Source organism: Capricornis sumatraensis, chromosome 12, assembly GCF_032405125.1.
Source record: "Capricornis sumatraensis isolate serow.1 chromosome 12, serow.2, whole genome shotgun sequence".
Taxonomy (NCBI): Eukaryota; Metazoa; Chordata; class Mammalia; order Artiodactyla; family Bovidae; genus Capricornis; species Capricornis sumatraensis.
The window spans coordinates 45,193,632-45,209,395 of record NC_091080.1 but is presented as its reverse complement, the minus strand read 5'-3'; the positions used below and the strand labels follow the sequence as shown (position 1 = coordinate 45,209,395).

The 15,764-nt window shown below is 45.2% G+C and overlaps 2 protein-coding genes across 2 annotated transcripts in view; both read right to left on the bottom strand.

Annotated features, from left to right (window-relative positions):
- Window positions 1–6,766, bottom strand: part of ZDHHC20 (zinc finger DHHC-type palmitoyltransferase 20) — a 59,294-nt gene extending 52,528 nt beyond the window's left edge. Inside the window, exon 1 of the mRNA XM_068984188.1 lies at window positions 6,649–6,766. Coding sequence (XP_068840289.1) covers window positions 6,649–6,766 — 118 coding nt within the window. The remainder of the gene's footprint in view (window positions 1–6,648) is intronic.
- Window positions 6,767–15,126: 8,360 nt separating this feature from the next.
- Window positions 15,127–15,764, bottom strand: part of MICU2 (mitochondrial calcium uptake 2) — a 51,966-nt gene continuing 51,328 nt past the window's right edge. The window contains exon 12 of the mRNA XM_068984454.1: window positions 15,127–15,671. Coding sequence (XP_068840555.1) covers window positions 15,570–15,671 — 102 coding nt within the window. The 3' untranslated portion in view covers window positions 15,127–15,569. The remainder of the gene's footprint in view (window positions 15,672–15,764) is intronic.

Genomic DNA, 15,764 nt, shown 5'->3' with positions numbered 1-15,764 from the left:
TCCTGCCTTCAATCTTTCCCATCATCAGGGTCTTTTCCAATGAGCTGGCTCTTCCGATCAGGTGGCCAAAGCATTGGAGCTTCAGCATCAGTCCTTCCAATGAATATTCAGGACTGATTTCCTTTAGGATGGATTGGTTTGATTTCCGTGCAGTCCAAGGGACTCTCAGGAGTCTTCTCCAACACCACAGTTCAAAAGCATCAATTCTTCGGCACTCAGTTTTCTTTACAGTCTAACTCTCACATCCAAACATGACTACTGTAAAAATCACAGCTTTGACCAGAAGGACCTTTGTTGGCAAAGTCAAGTCTCTGCTTTTTAATATGCTGTCTAGGATGGTCATAGCTTTTCTTCCAAGGAGTAAGCATCTTTTAATTTCATGGCTGCAGGCACCATCTGGAGTGATTTTGGAACCCCCCCTCCCCCCCAAATAAAGTCTCTCATTGTTTCCATTGCTTCCCCATCTACTTGTCATGAAATCATGGGACCGGATACCATGATCTTAGTTTTCTGAATGTTGAGTTTTAAGCCAACTTTTCCACTCTCCTCTTTGACTTTCATCAGGAGGCTCTGTAGTTCTTCTTCACTTTCTGCCATAAGGGTGGTGCCATCTGCGTATCATGAGATTATTGATATTTCTCCTGGCAATCTTGATTCCAGCTTGTGCTTCATCCAGTCCGGCATTTTGCATGATATACTCTGCATATAAGTTAAATAAGCAGGGTGACAATATACAGCCTTAATGTACTCCCTTCCCGATTTGGAACCAGTCTGTTGTTTCATGTTGTTAACTGTTGCTTCTTGACTTGCATACAGATTTCTCAGGAGGCAGGTAAGGTGGTCTGGTATTCCCACCTCTTGAATTTTCCAGTTTGTTGTGATTCACACAGTCAAAGGCTTTGGCATAGTAGTCAATGACACAGAAGTAGATATTTACTGGAACTCTCTTGCTTTTTCAGTGATCTAACAGATGTTGGCAATTAGCTCTCTGGCTCCTCTCCCTTTTCTAAATCCAGCTTGAACATCTGGATGTTCACAGTTCATGTATTGTTGAAGCCTGGCTTGGAGAATTTTGAGTGTTACTTTGCTAGCATGTGAGATGAGCGCAGTTGTGCAGTAGTTTGAACATTCTTTGGCACTGCCTTTCTTAGGGATTGCAATGAAAACGGACCTTTTCCAGTCCTGTGGCCACTGCTGAGTTTTCCAAATGTGCTGGCATATTGAGTGCAGCACTTTCACAGCATCATCTTTTAGGATTTCAAACGGCTCAACTGGAATTTCATCACCTCCACTAGCTTTGCTCATAGTGATGCTTTCTAAGGCCCATGTGACTTTGCATTCCAGGATGTCTGGCTCTAAGTGAGTGATCACACCATGGTGGTTATCTGGGTCATGGAAATCTTTTTTGTATAGTTCTGTGTATTCCTGCCACCTCTTCTTAACATCTTCTGCTTCTGTTAGGTTCATACTATTTCTGTCCTTTATTGTGCCCATCTTTGCATCAAATGTTCGCTTGGTATCTCTGCTTTTCTTGAAGAGATCTCTAGTCTTTCCCATTCTATTGTTTTCCTCTATTTCTTTGCATTGATCACTGAGGAAGGCTTTCTTTTTTCTCCTTGCTATTCTCTGGAACTCTGCATTGAAATGAGTATATCTTTCCTTCTCTCCTTTGCCTTTCGCTTCTCTTCTTTTCTGTTATTTGTAAGGCCTCCTCAGACAACCATTTTGCATTTCTTTTTCTTGGGGCTGGTCTTGATCCCTGACTTGTACAATATCACGAACCTTCATCCATAGTTCTTCAGGCACTCTGTCTATCAGATCTAATCTCTTGAGTCTATTTGTCACTTCCACTGTATGACGACTGAAAGGGATTTGATTTAGGTCATACCTGAATGATTTAGTGGTTTTCCCTACTTCTTTAAGTCTGAATTGTGCAATAAGGACTTGGAAATACAGATCTATAAAAAAGAATGAGGTATACTAGAAACAGTAACTACATAGTTAAACAGATAAGATTTATTTACTTATTTGAATATTTTAGGACTTTTTTAAAAAACAGAAAGACTTAAAGTTACTCACATCAACAACCACATTAAAATGGTCAAAACAAGCCAATTAAAAGGCAGAGATTGTACAGCACAGTGAGTACTGTTACATTTGAAAGTTGCTATGAGAGTAAATTTTATTTTCAAAAAATATTATTTATTTGAACACATCAGGTCTTAGTTACGGCAGGGGCATCTTTCATTGTGGCACATAGACTCTCTAGTTGAGCATGTGGGCTCAGTAGTTGGACCACACAGGCTTGCTAGTTGTGGCACGTGGGCTTAGTTGCTCCACAGCATGTGAGATCTTAGTTCCCTGACCAGGGATCAAACCCACATCCCCTGAATTGCAAGGCAGATTCTTAACCACTGGACTGCCAGAAGTCTCCGAGAGTAAATTTTAAAAGTTCCCATCACAGGGAAGACACAGTTATAACTATGTAAAGTGATGAATGTTGACTAATCTTGTGATGACCACTTTGCAATATATTTATATCTGAAATCATTATGCTGACACCTGAAATGAATGTTATATGTCAAATACATCTCAATTCAAAAAAACAAAAGAGCAGGTATTTTCAGACTAGGTTAAAAAAGCAAGACCCAACGATATGGTGCTTATAAGAAATGCGTTTTAAGTATAAAGATTAAAGTAAACACGTTAAAGTAAAAGGACATACCATGCTAATACTAATCAAAAGAAACATCAATGGACACGTTAATATCTGCCAAAGTAGATTTCAAAACGAACACTATCACCAAGAATAAGTCATTTCATAATAACAAAGAGTCAATTCATTAAGAGGACACAACAATGCAAAATATCACATGTGCTAAATTACAGAGCTGCAAAATACATAAATACAAAGACTGAGAGAACTATGAGGAGAGACAGACAAATCCAATTATTATTTTATACCTCTCTGAGTAATTAATCCTTAGAACAAATAGAAAATCAGCAGGAATACAGAAGATTCGAACCACACTATCAACCAACCTGCCTTAATTCACGTTTATGGAGCATTATGACATAACAGAATACCCAGCACAAACAGCAAAATTAACACTGTTGAATACAGAATACATTTTTATGAAATGCACATGAAACACTTCTCAGACTGACCACATTCTGGGCCATAAAGCAAGCCTGAATATATTTTTAAAGGACAAGTCATACAAGGTATGTTCTCTGACCACACGGAATTAAGTTTGAAATCAGTAAAAAAAGAAAAAAAGAAAAAATCCCCAAGTAACTGCCATCTACACAAACTTCATTCCTTATGAAGTGAAAACTGAAACCAGAAAATAATTTTAAGTGAATGAAAATGAAAATACAATATATCGACATTCACGGGATGTGAATAAAGCCCTAAAAAAAGGGCTCAAATCAATCACTTCAATTTTTAAATTCAGAAACTAGAAAAAGAACAAGTTAAACCCAAAGTGAAAGGGAAATATCAGATAAGAAATCAATGAAATAGAAAACAGAAAAAAAAAAAAAAAACAGAAAAATAAGTGAAATCAAAAGCTGGTTCTTTTGAAATCAGTAGAACATGTTGGAATCAACTGTGTGGAGACAGTGTGTTCAATGTTAATGTTTAAGCTATTTATCTTGTCTCTGAAGAAATTACACAGGAGACATAGGAATTATTAGATATGTAGACCCAGAGGTTACAGTTCTATCCTACATATTCTATCTGAAAAAAGGTAAAAAGGAATATCTGTCCTTGGACAAACCATATAGCTCTTCCAACTAATAGTTTTCTCAGAAGTAAAATAAAGAGACTGAATTAGGTCATCTCTAAAATCTCTTTAAACTCTCAGATCCTCTAAACGCCAAACAAGAGTTACACATCTACTGCTAACAGCTCCAAACAACCTGATAAAGTCTGAGGAAGTGTATTAGCACTTCCCCTGCAAATAACCAGCTTGACCAAACTGGAAAAGTTGGTCAATCCACGCACAGCTAACCTCGAATGCTCAAATATTAGCCTTGAGGGAAAATCAAAGAATTTCAGCTTATTTAAAATCAAGGACCAATATTACTACTCAGTTGTTACTTCTCTGCTTATCACCCCTGTGATGGCCATCTCAGATGCATCACTTACTACTCAAGTTTACCCGCAATATTATTCCTACCACTACTTCTGTGTGTGTGTGTATGTAACTACAAAATTGAGAAGATAGAGAAGATGAGGTGGAACAAGGGCTTCCTATAAACAATTTATTTTTTCAAATGCCTTTCAGTGGGCCACGCCTTTTTACCATCTGAGATATTTAGCAACCTTCAGCTGCTACCTTTCAGGAGAAAACTACTTTATATAAATAATTAGATAAGAATGGAATCTACCGATTGTCTAGATCCGGATAATCAAGTACACTAGTCTTGCATAGTAGTTAAATATAAAAGCAGGTACTCTGGAGCTAAACCACTTGAGTTCCAGTTCTGGTTATGCCATTTACTAGTTGTATGACCCTGCACAAATCACTTTTGTTATTATGAGGACTAAATAAATTAACATGTGTTAAGATACAATTATCATCATTCTCTCCCATGTAGTTGGCTGAAGAACACCAGAAACAAAATCCTGCAAAAATTACTGAAACAGCATTTTAAGTAAAACTCACACTCACTCGATTTAAAGCTTCTATAAAGTTAAACATTGGTATATCTCAGTAAGACAATCTGTGCTTATGAAAACACGGATTATACACAAGTGGTTTAAAGGACAGGTTCAATATGATAGTGTTTATGCTCCCCCATAAAGTCCAGTGACACTGCAGACATCCCCAAAGCTCCCCTAGTTCAAGGCTGGTATCTTAGTAGTAAATGCAGGCTCTATGTAAGACCTTTAATCCACTGAGTATTTGAAAATTTCTGCCAAGCACTGGGCCTCAGTTGTTGCACAATGTTTTAACTTGAAGAAATGCTGGGGTGTGATCTCTAAGTGAAGTGAAGTCGCTCAGTCGTGTCTGACTCTTTGCGACCCCATGGACTGTAGCCTATCAGGCTCCTCCATCCATGGGATTTTCCAGGCAACAGTGCTGGAGTGGATTGCCATTTCCATCTCCAGGGGATCTTCTCGACCCAGGAATCGAACCCGGGTCTCCCGCATTGCGGGCAGACGCTTTACCGTGGGAGCCATCAGGGAAGCCCGGATGATCTCTAAAGGGTAGGTCTAAAGTCTTACTGATCTCCTATAAGGGCAAGCGCTTAGCCCCGCCCCAACTCCCCATTATGGACCAAACAATCACAGTTCCAGGGACCCTGGCTAGCTCACTAAGTTTACATGCAGAGTGGAAAGATGTGGGTCACTTTTCTGCAAGTACTCAACATTCACGTGACCAACCAAAGGGCCTATTACTCATTTTCATTTCCTCCATCTGTAGGTAGGGACATCTATGCTCAGAGACACTAAGATTAAAGGAGAGAAAGACGAAAAGTTCCCTTTATCCCTACCAGTACACATTCATGTTCCTTTCATGTTTGATATCACCTTTTGATATTTTTGATAACTATAGGTTAAATGTGCAATTTCAACATAAACGCACATTTTCAAGTAAAGTTTCAGAACCTTTACTTCAAAATCCCTATGGAATGGGGAGAGGGAGGGAATTATCTTCTGAAAGAACTGAGTAAGACTGGTCCAAGTTTTGGAATAAATAAATGCCTACCTCAGAGCACTGAGTGAGGGAAAGTCTCACCACAAGCTGATGAGAATCCTGTGATCATGATCACTTTCTGGAAGCAGTAGCTTTAAGAAATGCCTAAAGCTAGTCAGTTTTATAATGGATTCGAACAACCTTTACGGCAAACATTTTGGTATCCAAAAGGACAAAACTAAACAAATCATATTCAACAGACGAACTCCACTACTGTTTGATATGTATTTCACAACTAATTTATTCTGGATCTACTTGCAGGAATTTAATGTTTCACAGGTACAAAACAACTTTCTTGAAAGTGGACATGTTTGTTTCAAAACCTTCCTTCAAACCTTCTGAGCCAAAGCGGTCTCTCCCTCGTAGGAATGCTGTTTTAACCCACTTATTTCACGCGAGCTCGCTCGCGCGGGTCCGCATCTGCGCTTCGGGGTGGAGGACGCCGCGGGTGCCGCGGCGTCCCCCCGTTTTCGCCACCAGCACCCAGCCCGGTGCCGGGGCTCCCCTCGAAGTGCACCCCGAGGGCCCTCAGGCAGCTGTGCGCTCGCGACCGAGTGGGTAGTTCTGGGGGACCTCGGGACCGAGGTCGCCAGCAGCGCGACACCGCCGGCCCCGAGTTTCCGGGAAGGAGCGGCAGGAGCTGCCGGCGGCTGAGCCAGGACCTCGGGTCCGCACCCGCGGCGGCTCCGCCCGCGCCCAGGGCCCGGGCGAGAAGAGCCCTCGGAACCCCGGCGGAGGGCACGGCAACTCCGCGAACAGCCGGGCAGGGAGGCCGGGCCGGGGGCACCGCTCCCTCCACCTCAGAAGACGGACACTGTCCCGAGACCCCCGGGTCGAAGTGGGCCCCGCGGCCGGGCTCGGGTGAACGCACACGCGGGCGCGCCGAGGCCGCGCCAGGGGAAGCTGAGGAGAGGCCGAAGGCTGCCCGCCCGGTACTCACACACGCACAGCTCCACCACGTACGCGTAGTAGGACCACACGACAACGAAGGTGATGAACAGCACAGGCACCCAGCCCACGGTGCGCTGGCAGCAGCGCCAGAGCGTACAGGGCGCCATGTTCCGCGGGCGGCCGTGGCACCCACCGGCCCGGGCTGGCGGGGCGCGCCAGGCCCCCGACGGCGTCGGCGGCGGTGGCTACTCGGGCGCTCCCGGCGGCTCGGCGCCCGGCTCCGCGCCCGGCTCCGCGCCCCGCCCCCGCCTCCGCCGCGATCCCTCCCCGCGCCGCGTCGCGCACGGCCCCGCCCCACCCCGCATTGCGTCCGCGCCCGCCGCCGGGGCGTGGTCTGTCGGGCGGGCGGCGGAAGGGGCGGGGCAACATCGGCGGAAGTGAGTGGAAGGCGCTCGAGGCACCTCCCGGCCGCAAGCTGGGCGGGAGGGGGCGCGGGGATGCTAGCTGCAGCGGGACGGCCTCCGTCCAGACTGCGGCCTCAAGGACCCCGCGTGCGTCTTGATTCCGGACCCCCGCGCTTTGAAGTAATTTGCTTGTATTTCAAGCGGAAATCGTAGGTGCGTGTGATTTAGGGTGGCCCCGTGTAGTCAATCTTGATTTGAAACCCGGGTTTAAGGTTGAGTTGTGAACCGGGGGATAGCCCCCTCTCACCGTCCGAAGGCTCCTGAAATTTCTTATTTATAACTGGCGAGTACTGCTAAACAATAACTGGACATAGACGCGCCTACAAGTATCACTTACTGCAGGTTTCGGAGGAGACAAGATCCTGAAGTGAGTTGGCATAACCTTGGCCCGGGGATGGGCCTTATCGCCGAGGGAGGGGAGGTACTCGTCCCCACCTAAGGTGTGGACATTCTTCACTCCCTGATAACGCAGCCCTTTCTTCAGCGGTTCAAGCAGATGGACAACGCCTGTTTGCCCTGAGACTCATGTTCTGGTGCAGGTAAAGCGGCCAGATCATGTCCCAGCCAAGATGACTCCCCGGTACCCCAACTTGTGATTCCTCTTTCCCTAGATATCGTCCACCAGCAGAGCCTGGTGGACAACGGGCTGCTTCCCATCCTGGATCAGGGCCAGCTGCCTGAGGACCGCATCCACAGAGGTTCCCCCCCACCCCCCGCGTTGCTATTGCTGGCTAGCAACTCCAAAAAACGCCATTTTGGGTTCTAGTTCTGAGCTGAGGGCTGGGGAAGAATAAGGGCAGCTCAAGGCAGCTGTGAAACTATTAGAGGGGTCTATGGAAGCCATGGAGCTGTAAATGTGAAAGATTGAAGAAGAAAAAACCCACAAAGTTGTAGGAAGGAGGACCCTTTCCAGGGCCTGAAAGTGGGCTCTTGTCTAACACTGGGAATTGAATTGTCCGAGGAAAGACACGTGCTTACAAAGCAAGACGCTTTATATAGGAGGGTAGGGGAACCCAGGAGGACTGTTCTGCCACTGGCTTGCAGTCTCAGGTTTTATGGTGATGGGATTAGTTTTTGCATTAGTTTTTGGCCAGTCACTCTGACTCAGGGTCCTTCCTGGGTTGAAGAATTGAAGAAAGACTTAAGTCCTTGAAACCTAGACATAGAGTAGTGAAATTATCAAATATTTAGAATAAAGAGAAAAATCTAGGGTTTTTCAGATTCCAGAGATAGAAATCAAATTACCAAAAGAACACTAAGACTGGCAGCTGACTTCCTCTCAGTTCACTCGCTCTGTCCTGTCTGACTCTGACCCCGTGGACTGTAGCACTCCAGGCCTCCCTGTCCATCACCAACTCCCAGAGCTTGCTCTAACTCATGTCCATCAAGTCAGTGATGCCATCCAACCATTTCATCCTCTGTCATCCCCTTCTCCTCCCACCTTCAACCTTTTCCAGCATCAGGGTCTTTTTCAATGAGTCAGTTCTTCCCATTGGGTGGCCAAAGTATTGGTGCTTCAGCACCAGTCCTTCTAATGAATATACAGGACTGATTTCCTTTAGGATAGACTGGTTGGATCTCCTTACAGTCCAAGAGACTCTCAAGAGTCTTCTCCAACACCATAGTTAAAAAACATCAATTCTTTGGTGCTCAGCTTTCTTTATGATCCAACTCTCTGTGACTACCTCTTACCAATAACAGATCCCAAGACAACAAAGTAGTATTTTCAGTGCTGATAGAAAGTAATATCCTTCAATTTTATAGCCAGAGAAATGGTCATTTACAGGCAAAGTGAAAAGGCAAATGGTGGAATGGGAGAAAGATTTACATATATATATAAGGGATTGCTATGCTGAACGTGTAAAGAACCCCTACAACCCAACACCACCACCCAACAACTGTTTAAAAATGGGCAAAGGATTTAAATAGACATTTCCCCAAAAAAACATGCAAATGACCAATAACCACATGAAAAGATGCTCAGCCTCACTGATTAAAGTGCAGTGAATGTGTTGAGTTGCTCAGTTGTGTCTGACGCTTTGTGACCCCGTGGACTGTAGCCTGCCAGGCTCCTCTGTCCATGGGATTCTCCAGGCAGGAATACTGGAGTGGATTGCCATTCCCTTCTCCAGGGAATCTTCCCAACCCAGAGATTGAACACCAGGTCTCCCACATTGCAGGCAGATTCTTTACAATCTGAGCCACCAGGAAATGCAAGTCAAAAGTAAAATGAGAACACATCACCCCCATTAGGATGGCTACTACAAAACAAGAACAACCACAAAGCAGAAAATAACAAGTATTGAGGATATGGAGAAATTGGGAACTCGTGTTGCTGGTAGGAATATAGAATGGTGTGACTGCTGTGGAAAATTACGGCAGTTTTCCCCCACTCCCCTCCCCCCCTGCAAATTAACCACAGCATTATCACATGATCCAGCAATTCTATTTCTGGTACATTTCATTCCAAAAGGAATGAAAGCAGGAACTCCCACAGGTATTTGTACATCCATGTTTATTGCAGCAGTATTCCCAGCTGGCAAAAGGAAGCAATCCAAGTGTCCATTGTCAGATAATGGATAAGCATAATGTGATGTGTATATACAGTGGAATACTGTTCAGCCTTAAGAAGGAAGGAAATCTTGTCACAGTTTACAACATGGATGAATCTTAAAGACAGTAAAATAAGCCAATCATAAAAGACAAAAACAGTTATGAGGGTTAATCCATATGTAAGTTACAGTCATCCATTCATATCCAGGGCTTCCCCAGTGGCTCAGTGGTAAAGCATCTCTGGGCAATGCAGGAGACACAAGATGAGACTTTGATATCTGGGTCGGGAAAATCTGGAGGAGAAAATGGCAAGCCATTCCAGTATTCTTGCCTGGAAAATCCCATGGACAGAGGAGCCTGGAGAGTTACAGTCCACCAGGTCACAAAGTTGGATGTGATTGAGTAAATAAGCATTGACTTCATATCCAAGGGTCCTCTGCATCTGAGGATTCAACCAACCATGGACTGTAGTACTGTAAGATTTACAGCTGACAGATATCCACATATAAGTGGACATGTGCAATTCACAGCTGTTGTTGGAGGGTCAACTGTACTGTACAATTACACTTCTAAGAAGTGTGCATAGTAATCAGATTTGTAGAGACAGAGGGTAGAATGATGGTTACCAGGTGGATGTGATAGGGCAGGTGACCAGAGGGGCTGGGAGCTGTTTCAGGTAACAGAGCCCTCATCTGTGGCTGGAGGCCCACTTTCTTGGTTCACTGTCCTGTGGGTTCACTATGGCTGGTGAGTCCTGGGCCTGCATTGTCCCTCCTGCTTCCAGTCTGCTCTCCCCTCCTCTCCCCTCCATGCTCGGGCATGGCCTTCCCTAATCCATCTGCAGTTAGTTCCTTCCTTTATTCACTCTGCGTCAGGCTCTGTCCTGAGCCTGGGGAACAGAGACAACCTTTTGGCCCACGTGCAGCTTTTGTTCATTCTGTTATTCTGTTCGCCTCTAGCCTGGTGTTGGAGGAAACCTGAGAAAAGTTGGACTGTGAAGAAAGCTGAGCGCCGAAGAATTGATCCTTTTGAACTGTGGTGTTGGAGAAGACTCTTGAGAGTCCCTTGGACTGCAAGGAGATCCAACCAGTCCATTCTGAAGGAGATCAACCCTGGGATTTCTTTGGAAGGAATGATGCTAAAGATGAAACTCCAGTACTTTGGCCACCTCACACGAAGAGTTGACTCATTGGAAAAGACTTTGGTGCTGGGAGGGACTGGGGGCAGGAGGAGAAGAGGACGACTGAGGATGAGATGGCTGGATGGCATCATTGACTCAATGAACATGAATCTGAGTGAACTCCGGGAGTTGGTGATGGACAGGCAGGCCTGGCATGCTGTGATTCATGGGGTTGCAGAGTCAGACACAACTGAGCAACTGAACTGAACTGAACTGAACTGAACTGAGAAAATCAGATACATCTGTGCAAACCATTACAGTATTTAGTAAGTCTCCTGGGGGAGGTCCTTTGAGGCTATGCAAATATCCTGCTTCTCTGAAGTTTCTCCCACTAATTGGAGCATCTATCAGTGGACCTTGGCTGCACCAGGCCGTTTTCTTTGCTGCATAGTTGACTAATGATCTGTTTGTTGACTAATGAGATGCAGCCAAGAAGGGAGTTCAGAGGTTTAGCTGTCAAGGTGGGATGACAGAGTCCTGACTCTGATGACTGCAGGAATTTCTGGTTTGGTTAGATCTGCGTTTAGACATCTGGAATCTGTCCTCAGAAAGTGTCCTGGCCACTGGTTCTAGGATCAGTCCAAGAACGTGTTACTGATTGCATTTAAACTGGGAAAGCCTGGGCTTTGGCTGCTGTCACTGGGAACACTGATTGACTCCCCACCAGAAAAGAGCAGGTTTTTAGGAAAAATTACACAGCTGTATAGTCTCCATGGCTGTGATCTCTCTGTGGATGCTTTTTGATTGAGAACTGACAAGTTTCTGCTAAACAAAGGCAGACTGGACACACCATTCCAGGCAGGAGAGGGGCACATGCCAAGCTCTTGAGAGTATGTGTGTGGGGTCAGCATTTGAGACTGCCCTGGAGGTCATGAAATCTATGTTAAACCCCCATGTAATACACTCAGGGCCTCTCCTCTGTAGGATTATTTAGAGTTTCCCCAGTCTGCTGATGCCGAAAGCTCAGCTTCTCTGTATACTAGTGCCAAATGGAATCTCAGAGTTTTGGATGAAGTAGAAAAGAAGGGCTTTATTGCTTTGCCAAGCAAAGAGGGCCACAGCAGACTCCTGCCCTCAAAACCATATGTCCCAACTTGGAGAAGATAGAGGTCTTATGGCAGTTTTTCAAAGAGGGCATGATCAGCTTGTGGACTGTCTTCTGATGGATCAGCCTTCAAGTCCAGATGGTCTGGGATTTATGTGAGCAGCATACCATGGTTAATTGTTAACTTCTCCCACCTGGAGTGGGTTTCAGTAGCTGCTGCTGCTGCTGCTAAGTCGCTTCAGTCGTGTCCGACTATGCGACCCCATAGATGGCAGCCCACCAGGCTCCCCCGTCCCTGGGATTCTCCAGGCAAGAACACTGGAGTGGGTTCAGTAGCTGCAGAATAGCTCAAAGATGCTGTTGTATGTTATCTGTTCATGGGGAAATAGGACCTTGCCTCAAGGCTGCTCTTGACTGTTTCTGCCTGGTCTCTGCATCCCCTCCCTTCCCTAATGAACAACTGCTTGTCTGCCCCTTGGAACTCAGGAAAGGGCATGGAAGATGAACGAAGGCTCCTTGATTACAGGAATAATCAAAGGGGTGGGCGACACAAAGGCCTTGTGCCAAGGAGCCCCGCATTCAACTATAAACTTTCTGAAGGCGGGACTAGGTTTCTTTTGCTTCCAAGTGAGCCCAGCACATAGCAGGCACAGAAGAGGCACTGAATCATATTGACTGAATATTTGAAAGACAAGTAACCTGGAATTAGTGGTGTCCACGGAGACAAAGGTTCTATCCTTGGGTGGGGAAGATCCAATGGAGGAAGGTATGGTAACCCTCTCTAGTATTCTTGCCTGGGAAATCCCATGGACAGAGCCTGGCGGGATATAGTCCTTGGGGTTGCAAAGTCAGTCAGACATGGCTGAAGTGACTGAGCATGCACGCATGTTTTCCTGTTTTCTCAAACTTCTAACTCTGGTATAGCACAGACTGCTATATACAGCAGTGACAGTCTTAGTGTTATTAGAGTAGTTAAAGCTTATTTATATAATGACATGAAGAAACGTGCAGACCAGCCTAGGGACTGAACCATGAAACACTAGGAAGGATAGACTGACTTGGGCAGAGTGGGAAAAAGATGGGTTGTGGTGTCAGTGATTGTGGATTACAGCCCCAGCTTCCTCACTTTTGCTCAGTAATACTGTGGGACTTCTCTAAGTTCTCTGAGACTCAAGTTTCTTCTGTCTCTCATGGTGGGAGGGTTAGATGACATTTTATATACATAGGTGTATGGACAGGTATAAATGTAGTATATGTAAAAATATGTAATATGTACTTGTATGTATACATGAACTTATATCCTGTGTGTAAATAATCTAGTGTGAATATTATCTAAGTTGTCTTCTGTGTCTATAGTTCCTGGCATATGGTCATTTTATCAGTCAGGAGCCACTTTAAATATATCGAGAGAAAACATATTACAAGGACACATGTAAATAGGTGTCAGAGTCGAACGGCCACAGGAACTGAGGTCCCACAGAGCAAGCACTTGCAGGAAGAGCTCCCTCCCTGAGGCAGGGGCACACAGAGAAGAGGGGCAGGGTGTTAGGGTCCAGAAGCTTGAAGGAAAGGCCCGGGCTGCCCAGGGAGGGGCAGCGGCCAGCAGTGCTGGCTCTGCAGGACTCAAGGAGTTGGTTCTGGGAGCACGAGAACGTTCACAACAGCCAGAACAGCACAAGATTGGCACCAAGGGCTGCCACGCTGCTGGCTGGGGTCTGGGGACACTGGCAGGACCAGCATCACAATGCTGTATGTGTGTGCGTGTGTGTGGTGGGGAACTGGAACAGAAGTAACAGCAACTAGCAAAATGTGTGTGTGCGTGCGTGTGGTGGGGAATTGGAACAGAAGTAACAGCTTAGCAACTAGCAAAATCACTGAACTTAATCGGGTGCATTCATGATGGTAAGCGCTATTGGAACTCCATGGTGCAATCGAGCACAACTGATTTATCCACTTCTGTGGTGTGGCACATTCAAGCTACTTCCAGATTTGCATGATTTGAAATGATTGATCCTGCAATGAAAATTCCTTCAATTCTGTCTGGATTGAAAAATGTCATTGGGGAGAGCTTATATGATATTCTATAAACCATAGAGTTATTTATGAACACCATTTCTCCCAAGACTGAATGTCTAAATATATGTAAATCCAGACATCATAAGCAAAGTATCAACATAAGCAAAGCAACAACATAAGCAAAGTATCTGGTTCCTTTTCATCCTCTTAGAAAGAAAGCTCACCCAGAGGAGGACCAGTGCCTGGGAGAGGGCGCGGGACAGCGCAGGCTCGGCCGAGGTTTGGTCCTGATGCTGTTGAGGACATAACCCACCCAACTACATGTTACCTGGAGATTCTGCAAATTAACTGCCTTCATCACTGGACACAACCACAGACTGCAAGTTGACGGTTACCGTGATAGCACCTGTGTTCATTTCCCTAGGAGCTGCTAAATGTTTAACTAAGGTATGTCTGCACAGAGACTCCTACCTTGCTCCTTCAACAAGTCAGTCATTTTTGAAATGTTCTGTGATTTTCTGGGTATTTCTGTTGGTTTTTCTGTTAAAGATCATGCTTGGTGTGCAAGGAAGATAAAGTATTTTGGAAAAGCGAGAGTGCCATCTTGTGGAGCATCCACGCTGCAGTGCTTTTAATTTAAAGAAGCTGGGGAGTTCTCCCTGCAGCTCATCTGGACCCACGTTCTGTAGGCAGGGGGATGGACTGGTGTCGGTCTGCTCCACCTTCTGAGGACAAGAGGTTTCCCTTACACACACAGCTGACCCCTCATCTACCCTGGGTTGCCTTCGTCTCCTGTCTCCTCTTCACGTCAAACCCTGACTTTGCTATTTGCTGTGTACCTCCTCAGGAAGAGCTGGGACATTTCTTTAAAAATCCACATAATCATTACAATTCAGTGGGAAATACCTTTGGCTTAGGAGTATTTACATTTAAAAGTATTTACATTAAAAAAAAAAACCACACATATAAAACAAAATGGGGCTGAAGGTGGCCCGAGTGGTAAAGAACCTTCCTGCCAGGAGACCTAAGAGACGCAGCCTCCATCCCTGGGTTGGGAAGATCCCCTGAAGAAGGAAACAGCAGCCCACCCCAGTATTCCTGCCTGGAGAATCCCATGGACAGAGGAGCCTGGTGGGCTACAGTCCACGGGGTCGCAAAGAGTCAGACACGACTTGGTGACTGACCAACCCATCAACAACATAAAATGCACCTCAGTAATTTTTTTAATCTTTATAAATACTTTATAGTTTCCAGGTGGAATACTGAACTTTACATATTACTTTAAAGACAACTAATTTACAGCTCATTTGAGATAAAATATACAAGAAGTCCGAGACATAAGGGACAGGTAGGAAACCTAAAATGCTGTCACTTAATCTACCTCCAGGAGCTTTGGGGCTCGCAGGTTGATCTGACCTTGAGTCAGTTTAGACACTGCATGACCAGGTTGTCCATCTTACCAGAGTCAAAGCCTTTAATCCTAGGCCTTTTGACAGATGCCAACGTCTCTTTTTGTTAAAGAATACTTTTTTCTTTTTACGAAGTTCTGCAATGAAATCTTACTAAGAAATGACTGAATCAGAAAGCAATACAAGGCATCTTTATATTACAAACAAAATCAGTGAAGACTTAGGAGGATAAACATCTAGCATTCTAAGAAATGCCCGATTCTGATTGCTCAGGGCGACAGAATTCCCACACTCTCTTTTCTATTAAAGATCTTTTCCTGCTTGTTTCCAGACTTCTTTCACTCCTTTAATGCTTTCTTTCTTCACACATTTCCAGTATTCTTGTATGCCGAGATGCTGTGGCACCTGTCAACCAAAATGAAAACTCAGGGTCAGTGTCTGCAACCTTTAGCCCCGTCATCCCCACCCACCTCCAGAAAGGCCTGCAAGTGATGACAC